Here is an 18,124-nt window from a genome sequence, read left to right as displayed (position 1 = left end):
AAAGACATGATCCAAGGGAAATCCTCAGCATCATGTAACACTTGCTCAATATTTCACCATGAAAGTCTTAACTGGGGTGATTCCCCCCTCGGTAAACATAAATATCCTGCTACACAGATAAATGTCCTATCAGATAAGCAAATGGGAATCTCACAAAAGTTTTACTAATCCATGATTTAGCTGCTACTAATCCTAGTTAGTTTTTCATCAGTGATTTTCATGTAGGAAGATATAAATAAATGAATATATTTGAATATTGAGAAACTTAATTTACCAAAACCTGTTCCATTCATTAGGCTTGAGCACCATCATAGCCTTCTACAGTAAGCTTGGGAAACATACATTTTGTCAAATCTTCCTTAATTCCCTTCATTGTTTTGTTCACACTTATGTTTATATGTGTGCGCAAGTTTTTTTTCATGTTCTCCATTGTGGTTGTGATTTTTGCTTTCCAGAAGTCATAATTTTTTTGGTGCAAATGTGCTCTAATCTACCCCCGAAGTAATCTATTTGCCATAAATTGTATGTTATGTTTTTTTGTGCAAATGTTAGAGTTGCGTACAACATTTTTAAATGAACATGTGACATTTTGCTCTTAAAAGGCCCAAAATGGTTAAAAACAGAAAATAAAGAGCATTTTTTATTTTGCGTAATATCCACAAATCACATGTGACAAAAAAGAAAAGTCACTTAAAAAAAAACAACCCACAAATGATGAACCGGGCAGGAACATAGTATTTGATCTGTATGCCATAGTGTAATGGTCCTAGATGCAATACTTGTTCAATATACAGTAAGATCTGTAATAACTGACATATCACCAATCTATATCTATAATATAACCGGGGATGCGTGTCTCTATCTGAAGCCTTTATAGACTGTGCAAGCGCGACACGCCTGCGCAGTCTGGCTCCAGACAGAAGAACGCATCGAGCCATTACAGGTAAGAGGAGTGTATGGCGCCAGAGATCACGGTATGCGTAGGCACTGAACATATACCGCGATCTCCGGCACCATACTTACATACTTACCTGACCGGGAGGAGCGTTGACATGGCGCCTCTCTTCGCCGGAGACCGGGGCAGAAGTGAGGCGTCAGAATCGGCACATGCGCATAGCGCTATCCCGCACCATTTTACTGAGGATACATTTGCAGTGTGTCTTCAGCAAAATGGCACCAGTATGGACACGCGTGTACTCTGGTGCCACACTCCTCCCCCGGCCTCTGGCAGAACAGGACACAGCAGCTCTGGAGCACAGGGAAGAAAGATGAGTATAAGTGTTTATTTTTTTGTATGTGTGTGCAGCGTGAAAGGGATTAGGGGTGCCATACATGCCAGGATTGGGGGGTGAGGGGATCATGCATACCAGGATGGAGGGGTACCACACATACCAGGATTGGGGGGTGAGGGGACCATGCAAACCAGGATTGGGGGGTGAGGGGACCATGCACCATGCATACCAGGATTGTGGGGTGATGGGATCATGTATACCAGGATTGGGGGGTGAGGGGACCATGCATACCAGGATTGGGGGGTGAGGGGACCATGCATACCAGGATTGTGGGATGAGGGGACCATGCATACCAGAATTGGGGGGTGAGGGGACCATGCATACCAGGATTGGGGGGAGAGGGGACCATGCATACCAGGATTGGGGGGTGAGGGGTACCACACATACCAGGATTGGGGGGTGAGAGGACCATGCATACCAGGATTGGGGGGTGAGGGGAACATGCATTCCAGGATTGGGGGTACCACACATACCAGGATTGGGGGGGTGAGGGGACCATGCATACCAGGATTGGCGGGTGAGGGGACCATGCATACCAGGATTGGGGGTGAGGGGACCATGCATACCAGGATTAGGGTGTGAGGAGTGCCATGCATACCAGAATAGGGATGAGGGGTAACATGCATACCAGGATAAGGGATGGGGTGCCATGCATACCAGGATGAGGGGTACCATTCATACCAGAATAGGGATGAGGGGTACCATGCATACCAAGATAATGAATGGGGTGCCATGCATACCAGGATAGGGATGAGGGGTGCCATGCATTCTAGGATGAGGGATTGGGTGCCATGCATACCGGGATTGGGGGATGAGGAGGCATACATACCAGGATTGGGGATGAGGGGTGCCATGCATACAAGGATTGGGGATGAGAGGTACCATGCATACCCAGATTGCAGATGATGGGTGCCATGCATACCAGGATTGGAGATGAGGGAGCCATGCATACCAGGATTGTGGATGAGGGGGCCATGCATACCAGGATAGGGATGTGGGGGGCCATGCATACCAGGATTCGGATGAGGTGCCATGCATACCAGGATAGGGATGAGGGGTACCATGTACACCAGGATAGGGATGATGGGTACCATGTATACCAGGATTGGGAATGAGGGGCCCATACATACCAGGATAGGGATGAGGAGTGCCATGCATACCAGGATGGGGTGAGGGAGCCATGCATACCAGGATTTGGGATGAGGGAGCCATGTATACCAGGATTGGGGATGAGGGAGCCATGCATACCAGGATTGGGGATGAGGGGTGCCATGCATATCAGGATTGGGGATGAGGGATGCCATGCATACCAGGGTTGGGGATGAGGGGTGCCATGCATAACAGGATTGGGGATGAGTGGTGCCATGCATACCAGGATTGGAGATGAGGGGTGCCATACATACCAGGATTGGGGATGAGGGACCCATGCATACCAGGATTGGGGATGAGGGAGCCATGCATATCAGGATTGGGGATGAGGGGTGCCATGCATACCAGGATGGGGATGAGGGGTGCCATACATACCAGGATAGGATGGTGGGGACAGGATGGGGGCAGCACAAATACCAGGAGGGGGGCAGCACATACCAGCATAAGAGACCATATACCAATAAAAATGCTCGCCACTCGGGCGTAGAACGGGTTCAATAGCTAGTAACATTATGTCGGCCTTAACTGTACTGATGTAGACAGCAGATAGTGTTCTAATAATGAATCAATGAAGAATACTTGAAATTAGCAATGTCTACTGTAATTTGACCCATAACATACTTAGTGAGTAACCAAAATGTTCCAAGACAGCAGTCATTCCTGTTTCTGTTTTTTTTGCTTGATTTCTATATTCTTATATCTTTTAGATGATAAAAAATATATATCTCTAAAAGTGGAAGTATCTGATTTTAGCATAGTAACTGACATTTAAAGCTTCTCCCAGATCCTATCCCAATATGCAGTAGGTGTAATAATAATAATATTAGCAAATACCTCCAATTAGAAATGAAGTATAGTTCTTCTGATTCGCTCTGTAGCTTACCCCATGTGCAGGGCATTGCAGTAGCTTAAGTATCCATGGTTACAACCACTCATATAGTAACAGTTAGTTAGCTAATACAATGCCCTGCACAGGGGGTAAGTGATGTAGCGAATTAGAAGAACTATACTAGATTTCCATTGGACATATTTGCTAATATTACTACTATTACACATGCTACATATTGGGATAGGATCTTGGAGATGGGAATACCCCTTTTAAAGCAAATCTGTCACACATAGGTCACAAGATATCAAAATATCAACTTCTTACAGTATTAACCTCTTAATGGTCCATAATGGATATATTCATCATGGAGCAGTTCTGGGTGTGTGGAGCAGGGTCGGGAGCTAAGCTTAAACTAACAGCAGTGATCGGAGAGTTGAAAGCTCCGATCTCTGCTGGTAACCCGTTTAAATGATGCAGTCAATTACTGACTGCAGCATGTAAGATGCCACCTGGATGTCCTGGCACCTTTCCCCCCACATCCCTGCAACATGATCAATGGGTGCCGATGGATTTCTATGCCATAGCATACTGTGTTATTCCAGTATACAGTGTAATCAAGTGATCACAGGCTCAAGTCCCTTATAAAAACATAGACATTTGTATCACACCCTTTTCCCCACATAAAAATTAAGGTATTTTGAAAATAAATTCTGCATATCCCACAAATATATCCAATAAAAGGTGAACAAAAAATGTGCCATTCAAAATTACAGTTTGACATCCCAAAATCAAGCCCTCAAACAACCCCATCAAACAGAAAAATATATATATATTTTTACAAAGTTCAAAATTTTTTTAAGTCACAAATATAGTAAAAAGAACTATACAAGTTTGTTGTGGCCAAAATTGTACTGAAGTGAAGAATCATGTTGCAAGGTCGTTTTTACTGTTCAATGAACACTATAAAAATTAAATCCCCAAAAAACAGTGACGAGATTGCGATTTTGTTTCACCATTCCACCTCACTTTTTTTTACCGTTTTCCAGCACATTATACGGTAAAATGAATGTAGTCATTGAAAATTACAATTAATCTCGCAAATAATAAAAGCCCTCTTATAGCTATGTTGACGGAAGAATAAAAGAGCTATGGTTGTTTGAATAAAAGGTAGAAAAATGATAAAAAACAAAAATGAAATTGGCTGTATCCTTAAGGGGTCAAATATATCTGTTAGTCTTGATGAGACTGGTGTACTTACTTTGAAAATCCATTTCAGAATTGTTATATAATCTTTTATGAAAATTGTCAAGTTTTATAATGAAATGAGCAGCAGGGCTATATTAAAATACTCATGTTAAAATCATGATTATACAGCCATTCTGACATGGGATTTCAGAGTGACTATACCAGCCTCATCAGGTCTAAGAAATCAGTTTAATATTATTGTGCAGTTTGGATTGTAAAATCTGATGACAGGTCTGCTTTATTCTTGAATACATAGCCAGGACAATATCATTTTTCTTGTCCACTTACTTAGAAATAAGCTTTAATAGAAAGAAGAAAACCTAGAAGGATCAAGGTGATTCTGGAGGCTGCTTGGGTCTAATTTCAAAGGTTAACCCTGATCCGGTTGCTGTGTGACTGAGCCTCGCTGCCTCCTGCCAGGGGACATTTGAGACAAAGTCATAAGACTGAGCTTATATTGAAATGGAAACCTACACATTAATAAATCTATAATCAAATTGTATAAAATTATTACATGTGTAGCGGTATCACCATGTGTGCTGCTCAGCCGAGTGGCTGAACTTACTAATTTCTCATTAATCTGAAATATATCCTTAGTAATGAAGCAGCATCAAAGCATTTACTAGTTACCGGTGGGTGCTACTGTAGCAAATTTGCTGCAAATTGTAAGTAGTAAATCCACAGAGTATTATAGCAGCAGCATTCAGGGTTAAATTGTATAAAGCTCACATTGCCTTAAAATGAAAAAAATAAGTAAATTTGCATTATAAATTGACCAAGCTAGGTGGATTTACGACTTGCCACCCATTTACCCCATTTACTTAGGTGTACTAATAAGTACGCAGACACAAATCCGACAGCCTCATGAGACTGTTTGGATCAGGTGTCACGAAGCCGGCTAGTGCGTCACGGACAGTGGCACACGGGGATGTGTGAATACTGCCTTACCACACATTTACACAGGGGTACTACTGATGTAAATTGGCTCACGTATGCTGTCTTAGTATTTACAATTATGTATAATGGGCCTGATCCATCAAAGCTTTTACGCCAGTATTCTAGGATGAAAAATTTTGAGAAGTCACAAAATTTTGCCGCAACTCAAGACTGCTCTAAACTTTTGCCATTTCGATGTTCTTCACCTTTTTTGCCCAGCTGGAGTGAAGTGGGTGAAACTGGAGCAGGATGGGGCCATGGCGACAGCCGCTATGCCATGAATCTTACTCCAGCAGGGACTGGAGTAGGATTAGTGGTATGACGCACCTGTCTGGTGTGGCTCATGAAGAGGAGCACACCTAACTCCAGCACCCCTCCTCATCAAGACCAGTATGAACTACACCAGTCTTGTTGTTTCATTTTAGGAACAGACAAATGGAAGCAGAGTGACTCCATTAATTATTGTGGGGTCAGTATGGTTTATTCCCAACATGTGGGTTGATGGAGGTCCAACCGTTGGGATCCTCACAATCCTGAGAACAGGAGTCTCACTTTCATTCTCTATGGGACTGGGGAGATGCCACGCTCCAATATCTCTGGTAGTCCAAAAACAATGAATCCATTCCATTTATACTGGAGATTTCGGGGCCCCTATGCTTTGGTTAGGTGATAACTTTCATAGTTGTAAGAAACCAATGGGAGAGAACCTGTCATAAATATGTAATCTTTTTACCTGGTCTACATGGATCTGTTCTCCTGAATCTGAGGTTGTTTTTTGGATCGCGCTTCTTTCTGTTCCTGAGATATGGCTCCTTCTTCTTTGTATGTAAATATAGTTATTGGCCAAGAGAGCTTGATCTTCAACTCTTCTCTGCAGGCGTCTTTGTAATGCAGGTGCCGGAATGCAACGCACAGAGACACAAGGCGAGAACAGTCAGAGATGTTTGTAAACAGTTTTATACAACAGGTATACTGAAACAAGGGATTAGCAACAAGGGTAAAGAACAGTGGTTTGAAATATCGGAAAAATACGAAATTTCTCAAAATAAGGCGCAGTCTCTTAAAATAAGGCGCAGTCTCTTAAAGTAAGGCGCAGTCTCTTAAAGTAAGGTGATGCCCTCAAGCATGAGAAGCACCACACAAGTTCTTTAACCGTGAATTTGGCCCTAGCGGGGGTCACCGGTTATTCCCGCTAGGCCGTGAGTCTCTTTCCAGATGAATTCAATTAAATCACGTTGTGCTACTTTAGCCCCAACCGTCCCCCTCCCAACCTGAGTACTTAAACCCAATTGTCCCCGGTACCGTGGGTGAGCAGTGGAAGTGACGGCCCTGCTCACGTATGCAGCTCCTCTCTGCTTGGCTGTTGGGGGCAGTCTCTCGAGCCTTGGATAGGGGGGTCCAGGCCTCGTCTGTCGGCGGCCGACGTCGGGTTCCGCGAACTCACTCAGCACAGCGATCAGGTTCCTAGTATCCTCAGCAGGCACAGCACTCGAGTCACAACTGTGAGGGATCCGGAGCTCTTTTACCGGTGCCCGGCTGGAGCACCTCTCAGGCCTCTGGATTTGGCCTGTCACGCGGGGTTTCTCAGGACGCAGGGAGCACGTCTGCTCCTCTCTGCTGCTTGGCGCCAAAGACCCCTCAGGTTTGGCGCGCTGGCCTCTTATCTCTCTGAACTCCTTCCTGGAAGTCACCTGATCGGGTCCAGCCTCTGAATCTGCCCTGCCTGCAACTTCCTTTGTGTATTTTGGTTCCGCTTGACTGTCTCTGGCCAGTAGATGGCAGTCTCGCTCCATCCTTGAAACGTCATGTTGAAGTTCTGTTACAAGCTTTTTAGCTCGTTCTACATCTTCACGAGGATCATAGTCCCTTACTAATAAGTCTAAATTTCCATACAAGGCAGAAAAAGGAAGAGGGGGCAATATCTCAGGAATTGAGATGCACAGAAACAGAAAATCAGTTAGAACAGTTAAAAATACATATTTCTGACACATGACAATTACCAGTAGAGCATTTTTACTACGAAAAACCAGCCATGTACCCAGCAATGTTCTGTTACATGGGGTCACTCACCATCTTGCTTTACACTTCTCGAGTATGTTCTGAAGGACTTCAGAAGGGTGGTAACATGCTGTTCCTCTATGTACTGATCTGGACAGATTCCAGCACCTCTCAGTCATAGGACAAATGATCCAGATTAGTCTGGCCAGGTGTCTGGTAGTGAATGAACCCTGTGTAGGATTATACTATTTAGGGAGAGATTTTACTCAGAATGCAGAGTCCCCATCACAAAGATTTCTATTAATGTATAAAACCACCAACATGGTTCAGACTTGTCCACTTCAGTTCTTTACATTAATACTGAAATGGTAATGGAGCATGAACTTTTTAATGTTCCTGTTCTCTGTGTACATTATGGATGTGCAATAATATCTTATTGGACGTTTCCCCTTATAGGTACAGCTGAAAAGTGAAGAATCCAAAACATTTGCAATGAAGATCCTTAAAAAGCGACACATAGTGGACACGAGGCAACAGGAACACATTCGATCCGAGAAACAGATAATGCAAAGTGCTCACTCTGACTTCATTGTAAGGTAAGATATGTGACCCATATAACGCGTCAGAATGGCTCCAAAATTGGTGGCTAGTAAAGGCCAGGGACAAATATCCATTTCGTGATGGTCAAGTTCACAATTATAAGATGCAGCATGATTTTTTTCCAAAGTCATGTTTGCTTTATAATGAGTGCAGGTGACATGTCAGGTCAATGTCATGTCCCTACTGATAGTTTGGGGGTCGTTGCTGGTAGACTGTATAAATGGATAACATAATGTGTCCTTTTTCAGGTTATACAGAACATTTAAGGACAGCAAGTATTTGTACATGTTGATGGAAGCCTGTCTAGGTGGAGAGCTTTGGACTATTCTCAGGGACAGGTATGTATTCTGTGCCAAACCCTATCCAGGTCATAGGAGCAATGCTATATGCTACTATTTTATGAAGACCTGCAAGCAACATAGCCAACATTGGCCATTTTCTGGCCTGAAAACTCATGCTTGGAGCAACATTATCCTATTTTATCCCTATAATTTGTAATTAAGGATTTATGTCTGCACCCCTGGTTATTGGGGCCAGTGTTGCGCCACTGCTGACGATTTGCTACTCAAAGAGAAAGGAGGGCACGATCGAAAATGTAGAGTATTGCTCAACCCGTCACATACCCAAATCAAGCTGATACCACAACAAGAGAGGAGAAGGTATGTATAAGCAGGCAGGGAGCACTAAATGTATATCAACATGATTTTATTATTAATAAAGACTGAACAAATATGCAGGGTTAAAAACAATTAGAAAAGCACAACGCTTGAATATAACACTATAATATAACTGTGAAGCACACCAAAATATAGTAATGGTCAAAACCTCAAAGAGTGCCACCAATAAGCACATATATATACCATATAATCCCCTCTCTCATCTATTCAACAATAAAATTAAAGTATCAATGCAAGTAATACTACCAAAAACATATATATGTGTCGTTGATAGAAAGTGCTGTAGGCACTATTCACAGGAAAATGCATACGTCACCAAAGAGATGGGAGGGAGAAGATTGTCCCTATACCAGCATTATGGGATCCCCAAGTAAAGCCTGAAGTCTAGAGGTGACAGTGTACCAATGTACATCAGAGAGGCCAAGAAGACCGCAGCCCCACGCATATCACCACTTCTCCCCTGATGAAGCCACCGTGGTAGTGGCGATACGCGTGGGGTTGCGGTCTTCTTGGCCTCGCTGGTGTACATTAGTACACTGTCACCTCTAGACTATAGGCTTTACTTGGGGATTGAGGTTTTGACCTTTACTATATTTTGGTGTGTTCACTGTTATATTCAAGCGTTGTGCTTTTCTAATTGTTTTTAACCCTGCATGTTTGTTCAGTCTTTATTAATAATAAAATCATGTTGATATATATTTAGTGCTACCTGTCTGCTTATACATACCTCCTCCTCTCTTGTTGTGATACTGCTGACTATTTGTGCTTGCGCCAATGACCGCCATGAGATTTCATGATGGATAGTGATCACATTTAAATCTAGAATGTGAATTGGTATCATGAAATTATCACTGGTTTGCATCGTGCTACATATGATTTAAGGTAGAAGTGCTCTGTTTTTAGAAATGTTCATGTTGATGTCGCCACTGTATACAGTAGCTGTATATATGAATCTACCATGAAAAACCAGATGTGATGTTCTCAAAGACTATTTGGTTGTCCAGCTTTTAGGAGCATTTAGGAGCATTGTGCACAATGGCTGATGTATTATTGAAGGTTTATTCCCATGATTTTCTGCAGAATCACACCACACCCCAACCTCTCGGCTTCCTGCCTAATGGGAGCAGTGCGCTCACCTTTGATTGACAGTTTAGACCAGTGGCATTGTTGCACCTCTGGCCCAAACTGTGTGCGCTTCTATGCTGTTCTATGAAGCAGTTTTGCCTCTGCAGGATCGTAGGAGAACAGTGCACAGCAGCTGCCGAATTAGGAGCTGAGTGTTCACTCCGACTAACCCAGGAAGTGACAGAGCAGCACTTACACAATCTATTGGAAAGAGCTTGTAAGCACTGTGCATATTTGGCCACCACTGCTAGACCTAGGCCATGTGCAGTAAGTGATAAAATAAGAATTCATTACTTTCTTGAGACTGGAAAGCTGTTTTAGTAACAAGTAAATTGCAAAGTTGCTTATTTTTTAGAGCACTTCTCAATTTTACTTTCATAAGAACATGGGAATAACCCTTTAAATAATGTGAAAAACTCCTAAAGCCACAATCCATGTAACGGGGCCAAAAAGCATAAATATAAATAACTCCAATAAAAAGAAACTTTCTCACAAGGCAAGTAAAAATATATGTAATAGCTTTATTTATACAAATATATATAAGAAAAATATATATACTGTATATCTATAATGAGATAACATAGGTGAGGCTAACAATGTGTACCCCTATGAGAAAGATGTCAATATCCTACACAGTCATAATATGCATCCTATATACTGTGAATCAATAAATAATTACCATAATAAGCCAAAAGATTGTTTATAAAGAATACTACTATATGCTTCAAAAAATGACAATAGATAGTACATTATTTGGATATATAAAGAGTCAAAATGAGAGGTATGGCAGAGACAAAATCAAGTATTCCACTCATTTATAGCTCTAAGAATTAAAATATATACAAATACACTCTGAAACCATCCAGTAAACACGTATGTGTTCCCACATATAGATGATGTTAAATAAAAGAGTTACTTGTGGGATATGTAGCCAGGGACCCACCTCTCCCGACGCACGTCCAGGGGTGATAAGATGCTGGCAGGGTAACTATTTAAAGTATCTAAAGCCAATAAGATAGAGGCAATTGTCCCTGTGTATCCAGTACCAGAGTGTAGTGAGCAGGCAACATTGCAGTCAGCTGTCTGGTTATACCCATGACGTAGTAGTAAGTCCGATTATGTGAAAATTAGTCACATAAGATCCCAATACAGGAGGACCAAGAGTCTTACAACAATACATGTAGCTAGGAAAAGAGCCAATCATTTGATTGCATAGTCATATGAAACTGTTGACCCATACAGGTCTATTTACCCTCTATACGCTTCTTTCCCTGTATGTTGGAGTTGGGAAGAATAGCTGCCGGTTATAAAAATGACAGACAAGTACCTCCTTTGTATGTATAGACTGGTGTGTTACTTTACATGATATTCTGATGATGGCTAAAAAATATCAGAATAATGTTGAGAAATCCATGCGTCTGCGCCCAATGACAATGCATTACAACCAGTCTGCTTTTTGTGCTTGAAGGAATTATGACTTTACTTTGCATTTTGCTCTTTTCCCCATCAATTACAATCACATGACAACAAATAAGCAGCAAAACAGCAGCAGGAATAACTCAAAACGTGTACAAGTATGAACCTTATTTTGCTATATATGTTCTTATTGTGTGGTATGACCAGCATGTATGCAGGGAGGTCTATAGCTCCCCGTACTGTTGCATTGAGCTGATATGAACTAAAATGAGATGCAATTTTATTTCTCTTCATTACGGGAAAATGACGTTGCCTATTGCTGTCTGTACATACTGGTTAACACACAAACAATTGATGGGTGTGTTTCATTTTCTCTATGTATACATTTATTTACCTTTGTGTCATGTTGGCTATTCATCTATGTGTTAAAGTGAACGCTTGTCATGTTGAAACCATTGCATTTTCTTGTATATAGCACTGTATGTGTCATAATAAAGCTAGAATAAAACTTAGAATAATTAGTCACCCCATATTTCTTGAACCCCTTCTCATCGGGAGCGCAAACATTGTGCAGTATACTTGTTAGACTTGCGTTTTCAATTTTTCCATGGATGTAGGATATTAGTAACCAGTCAGAAGTTGTGAAACTCCCAGTCATCTTTTTCTAGCCTTTTTAATATAAAGCAGATCGAAAAATCGCAACAGGAAGTTCAGCCATACTGGTTGTCAAATCCTTTATGGGGAAGTCAATTTCACGAGGACAACCAATATGACATCACTTTTGCAAAAAATGGCCACTGCAGCAAAACAAAGTTCCTTAATTACCAAACTATGGCTTCTTCTCTAACTTTTCATCAACTTTTATATATATGGCCATTACAATATGTTTTTTTAAGCTACATAAAGTTTTTATATATTTGGGAGCCCATGCACATTAGATCAAAAGCTTATGAAATGGTCAATTTCGATCATAACAAACAACCATCGACAGGTCTGTTGAAATGAATGATCGTTTATTTCGGATGCCGACTGACCCTTGAATATTCAAAATCGTTTGAGGAAAACATTAGACACATTTGATTTTCTTGGCCAATGATTTTCATAGGCTGCATCAATCACTCCCAAAAATCCAACATTGTCTGAGATGTTCTCCTGAATGGGGCCACTGACGACCAACGAAAGATCTATTTTCATCTAATGCATTCTGGGGCCTTATTCCTGAGATACAATGTGATTATTAGCATTATTATTTCCATAGCATGCTGGTAGATGTTGGAGACGCTGTTCACCGTATCCGTATCCATTGCATAATTAATTTCTCATTGCATAAGTATTTGATCATTGTACTGAATTGTGTTGACACCTTAGGCAGTCAGATCTGCTGTACTAAGGTCATTCAACAGCCATTGTGTTGAATGTGAGTCTTTTGGACATTGTGACTGTGATTTGTATTATATATAAACTGCGTATGTTGATAAAACAGGGGATATGTCTGACCGCATGCTGTTTCTTCCAGAGGTTCATTTGAAGATTCTACGACAAGGTTTTATACGGCTTGTGTAGTTGAGGCCTTTGCTTACTTGCATTCCAAAGGGATTATTTATAGGGATCTCAAACCAGAGAACCTTATTCTGGACCATCGAGGTTACGCAAAACTGGTGAGTGGAACATTTATGCCATTGTTAATATTGTACAGGATTCAATTTGGAAATCTGATAAGGTAGTTATCATTTTATGAAGTTCCACTCTCTACCCAAAACCCACAAACTCAAGTTCTATCTATATAGATGTACTCACTAGTGATGAAGCAAGGGTGCTCGTTTAACCCTTTAACCGAGCATGCTCAGGTGCTTTCCGAGTATCTTTGTCGTGCTCGTATATTATGTTCGAGTCCCTGCGTCTGCATGATTTATGGCTGTTAAACAGCCTCAACACATGTGAGGATTCCCTAACAGTCAGTCCCTGTATGTGTTTAGGCTGTCTAACGGCCGCAAATCATGCGGACACAGGGACTCAAACATAATATACGAGCACGCCGAAGATACTCGGTAGATAATTATACCTGAAGATGCTCATTTTGTTTTCTTGGGTTTTGTCTATGAAATGGCCTTCAGCTCATTTCTTTGGTTTTCCTGGAAAAAGAAAGCATGCTTACCACTGGAATCTGCTCCCTGTCCCAGCACCCCCACCTCAATGATCTCCGCTAGATTGTAAGTGATGACATCTTGATCACCAGTCACCTGACCCTGCAGCCAATCAGTGGGAACAGCTGTCAGGTCATTGATGGTCGAGGAATCATTGCTCACAGCAGAGACCAATTGATTGGCAGCACTGGAGCGAAGAGTTGATTCCTTGACTGGCAGGTATGGGAATCACCACGATAGAAATAGTAAAAGCAAATTGTGGAAGAGTTATGTTCTTGTCACTTTGATTATAGCTTTGGCATGAACTAGACTTGGCAATGGTGAATGTAAGTTAATGCTTATTTAATAAGACCCTAACAGAGCCACGCTCGAAACCTTAATATAGTATAGATGTGCAGCAAGAAATTATGGTGCTCTGCTCTCAGTGTGACTCCGAGTAAGCAGATCTTTCTTACCCCCAAAAAATGTTGGTACGTTTGTGAAGGTGGGATATTACAATGTGCACATGGGTTGATCCTAATATGCCTTGCAATTACTTTGAATTCATTGAAATTATCCATAAAGGGTTATCCCACCAGCATTATTTACTACTAATCCAAATGTATGATCGATTGGTGTTTACCCACTGCAAACCTTCAAATCAGGAGAACATGTATCTCTTGTGAATGGAGCAGTGGTGGGCATGCATGACCATAGCGCCATTCGCTATCTTGGGGAGTGGTGGTCACACATACGCACTGTCACTGCTGTGGACACATGCAAGTGTGTAAAGCAGAGGCCACGCATGCTCACTGGAGTGAAGAGTTTATTCCAGTGAAAACATGCTTTCTTTTTTATTTATTGTTTTTTTTTTCACCAGGATAGCTTCCCATTATTAGCTTAAAAAAATATAGCAGATAACCCCTTTCATTTTACTAAAAATTAGTTCAGGATTCCAATGCAAATTCAATTCATTATGACAATATGCTAGAAAAAGCCTTGGCAGGCTGTAATTCACATCATAACCACAGCATGGCCCCATACGAACATACAAAACAAAAACATCTCCCAGCAGAGTATCACATTATAGTATAAATAATTTGTAAATATTTATTCTATTTTTCAAAGTGGTCATCTCACAGCATTTAACATAAGCTGGCCCGAGAGGAAGGGTTAAGAACAACACGTCTGTATATATTGCTGAGTTCCCTAAACTGATTAAAACTAAGTTTGCTTTTGGATATGGCCTCTACGTCTCACTGTGCAAGATTCCAATTTAATGCGGAATGAACAATGGCAGATTTATTCTATTCTGCTCATGATTTTCTGCCTTGGATCTTATGTCAAGGGCTGTGAAGAAATATAATTTGCAGATGGCTTAGCTTTTGTCTGGAGGCAAACATGCTGCCAACCGCTTGGCTTTGATGATATTCTTCTTCTTTCGCAGGTTGACTTTGGCTTTGCAAAGAAAATAGGTTTTGGTAAGAAAACATGGACCTTTTGTGGAACCCCTGAATATGTAGCTCCAGAGATCATCTTGAACAAAGGTCATGACATTTCAGCAGACTACTGGTCACTGGGAATCTTAATGTATGAACTCTTGACTGGCAGGTATGGGAATCGCAACGATAAAAATAGTAAAAGCAAATCGTGGCAGAGTTATGTTCTTGTCACTTTGATTATAGCTTTGGCATGAACTAGACTTGGCAATGGTCAATGTAAGTTAATGCTTATTTAATAAGACCCTAACAGAGCCACGGTCGAAACCTTAATATAGTATAGAAGTGCAGCAAGAAATGATGGTGCTCTGCTCTCAGTGTGACCCTGAGTAAGAGGATCTGGATTTCTTTCTTTACCTAAAAAATGTTCTTACATTTGTAAATGTGAGATATTACAATATGCACATGGATTGATCCTAATATGCCTTGCAATTACTTTGAATTCATTAAAATTAGTCATAAAGGGTTATCCCATCAGCATTATTTATTACTAATACAAATGTATGATTAATGGGTGTTTAGCCACTGCGAACCCCACAAATAAGAAGAAAATGCGTCTCTTGTGAATGGAGCAGTGGTGGGCATGCATGACCATTGCTCCATTCACTATGTAGGGGAGTGGTGGTCACACACTGCTGTGGACAGATGCAAGTCTATAGAGCAGAGGTCACACATTCGTACTGTCAATGCTGCGGACACATAAAAGTGTATAGAGCAGAGGTCACACATTCGCACTGTCACTGCTGTGGACACATAAAAGTGTATAGAGCAGAGGTCACACATTCGCACTGTCACTGCTGTGGACACATAAAAGTGTATAGAGCAGAGGTCACACATTCGCACTGCCACTACTGTGGACACATAAAAGTGTATAGAGCAGAGGTCACACATTCACACTGTCACTGCTGTGGACACATAAAAGTGTATAGAGCAGAGGTCACACATTCGCACTGTCACTACTGTGGACACATAAAAGTGTATAGAGCAGAGGTCACACATTCGCACTGTCACTGCTGTGGACACATAAAAGTGTATAGAGCAGAGGTCACACATTCGCACTGTCACTGCTGTGGACACATAAAAGTGTATAGAGCAGAGGTCACACATTCGCACTGTCACTGCTGTGGACACATAAAAGGGTATAGAGCAGAGGTCACACATTCACACTGTCACTACTGTGGACACATAAAAGTGTATAGAGCAGAGGTCACATATTCACACTGTCACTACTGTGGACACAAAAAAGTGTATAGAGCAGAGGTCACACATTCGCACTGTCACTGCTGTGGACACAAAAAAGTGTATAGAGCAGAGGTCACACATTCGCACTGTCACTGCTGTGGACACATAAAAGGGTATAGAGCAGAGGTCACACATTCGCACTGTCACTGCTGTGGACACATAAAAGTGTATAGAGCAGAGCTCACACATTCGCACTGTCACTGCTGTGGACACATAAAAGTGTATAGAGCAGAGGTCACACATTCACACTGTCACTACTGTGGACACATAAAAGTGTATAGAGCAGAGGTCACACATTCACACTGTCACTACTGTGGACACAAAAAAGTGTATAGAGCAGAGGTCACACATACGCACTGTCACTACTGTGGACACATAAAAGTGTATAGAGAAGAGGTCACACATTCGCACTGTCACTACTGTGGACACATAAAAGTGTATAGAGAAGAGGTCACACATTGACACTGTCACTACTGTTGACACATAAAAGTGTATAGAGCAGAGGTCACACATTCGCACTGTCACTACTGTGGACACATAAAAGTGTATAGAGCAGAGGTCACACATTCACACTGTCACTACTGTGGACACATAAAAGTGTATAGAGCAGAGGTCACACATTCACACTGTCACTGCTGTGGACACATAAAAGTGTATAGAGCAGAGGTCACACATTCACACTGTCACTACTGTGGACACAAAAAAGTGTATACAGCAGAGGTCACACATACGCACTGTCACTGCTGTGGACACAAAAAAGTGTATAGAGCAGAGGTCACACATTCACACTGTCACTGCTGTGGACATTTTAAAGTGTATAGAGCAGAGGTCACACATTCACACTGTCACTGCTGTGGACACATAAAAGTGTATAGAGCAGAGGTCACACATTCACACTGTCACTACTGTGGACATTTTAAAGTCTATAGAGCAGAGGTCACACATTCACACTGTCACTGCTGTGGACACATAAAAGTGTATAGAGAAGAGGTCACACATTGACACTGTCACTACTGTTGACACATAAAAGTGTATAGAGCAGAGGTCACACATTCGCACTGTCACTACTGTGGACACATAAAAGTGTATAGAGCAGAGGTCACACATTCACACTGTCACTACTGTGGACACATAAAAGTGTAGAGAGCAGAGGTCACACATTCACACTGTCACTACTGTGGACACATAAAAGTGTATAGAGCAGAGGTCACACATTCACACTGTCACTGCTGTGGACACATAAAAGTGTATAGAGCAGAGGTCACACATTCACACTGTCACTACTGTGGACACATAAAAGTGTATAGAGCAGAGGTCACACATTCACACTGTCACTACTGTGGACACATAAAAGTGTATATAGCAGAGGTCACACATTCACACTGTCACTACTGTGGACACATAAAAGTGTATAGAGCAGAGGTCACACATTCAAACTGTCACTACTGTGGACACATAAAAGTGTATAGAGCAGAGGTCACACATTCACACTGTCACTGCGGTGGACACATAAAAGTGGATAGAGCAGAGGTCACACATTCACACTGTCACTGCTGTGGACATTTTAAAGTGTATAGAGCAGAGGTCACACATTCGCACTGTCACTACTGTGGACACATAAAAGTGTATAGAGCAGAGGTCACACATTCGCACTGTCACTACTGTGGACACATAAAAGTGTATAGAGAAGAGGTCACACATTGACACTGTCACTACTGTTGACACATAAAAGTGTATAGAGCAGAGGTCACACATTCGCACTGTCACTACTGTGGACACATAAAAGTGTATAGAGCAGAGGTCACACATTCGCACTGTCACTGCTGTGGACACATAAAAGTGTATAGAGCAGAGGTCACACATTCACACTGTCACTGCTGTGGACACATAAAAGTGTATAGAGCAGAGGTCACACATTCACACTGTCACTGCTGTGGACACATAAAAGTGTATAGAGCAGAGGTCACACATTCACACTGTCACTGCTGTGGAC

The 18,124-nt window shown here is 41.7% G+C and overlaps 1 protein-coding gene across 5 annotated transcripts in view; it reads left to right on the top strand.

Moving 5' to 3' along the window:
• Positions 1–18,124, top strand: part of PRKG1 (protein kinase cGMP-dependent 1) — a 1,639,061-nt gene that overhangs the window by 1,586,139 nt on the left and 34,798 nt on the right. For 2 of the 5 annotated variants that reach the window (XM_073685491.1, XM_073685488.1), the window contains exons 11-15: positions 7,906–8,045; positions 8,298–8,387; positions 11,387–11,425; positions 12,784–12,925; positions 14,838–15,001. In XM_073685491.1, coding sequence (XP_073541592.1) covers positions 7,906–8,045; positions 8,298–8,387; positions 11,387–11,425; positions 12,784–12,925; positions 14,838–15,001 — 575 coding nt within the window. The remainder of the gene's footprint in view (positions 1–7,905; positions 8,046–8,297; positions 8,388–11,386; positions 11,426–12,783; positions 12,926–14,837; positions 15,002–18,124) is intronic. The other 3 variants (XM_073685493.1, XM_073685492.1, XM_073685489.1) reach the window with 2 other exon arrangements.

The sequence above is a fragment of the Phyllobates terribilis genome, unplaced genomic scaffold (genome assembly GCF_046119375.1).
Source record: "Phyllobates terribilis strain yellow unplaced genomic scaffold, ASM4611937v1 Scaffold_5__5_contigs__length_657084704, whole genome shotgun sequence".
NCBI classification, from domain to species: Eukaryota; Metazoa; Chordata; class Amphibia; order Anura; family Dendrobatidae; genus Phyllobates; species Phyllobates terribilis.
Note: the sequence above shows the minus strand (reverse complement) of the source record. Positions and strands in the feature narration are given on the sequence as shown.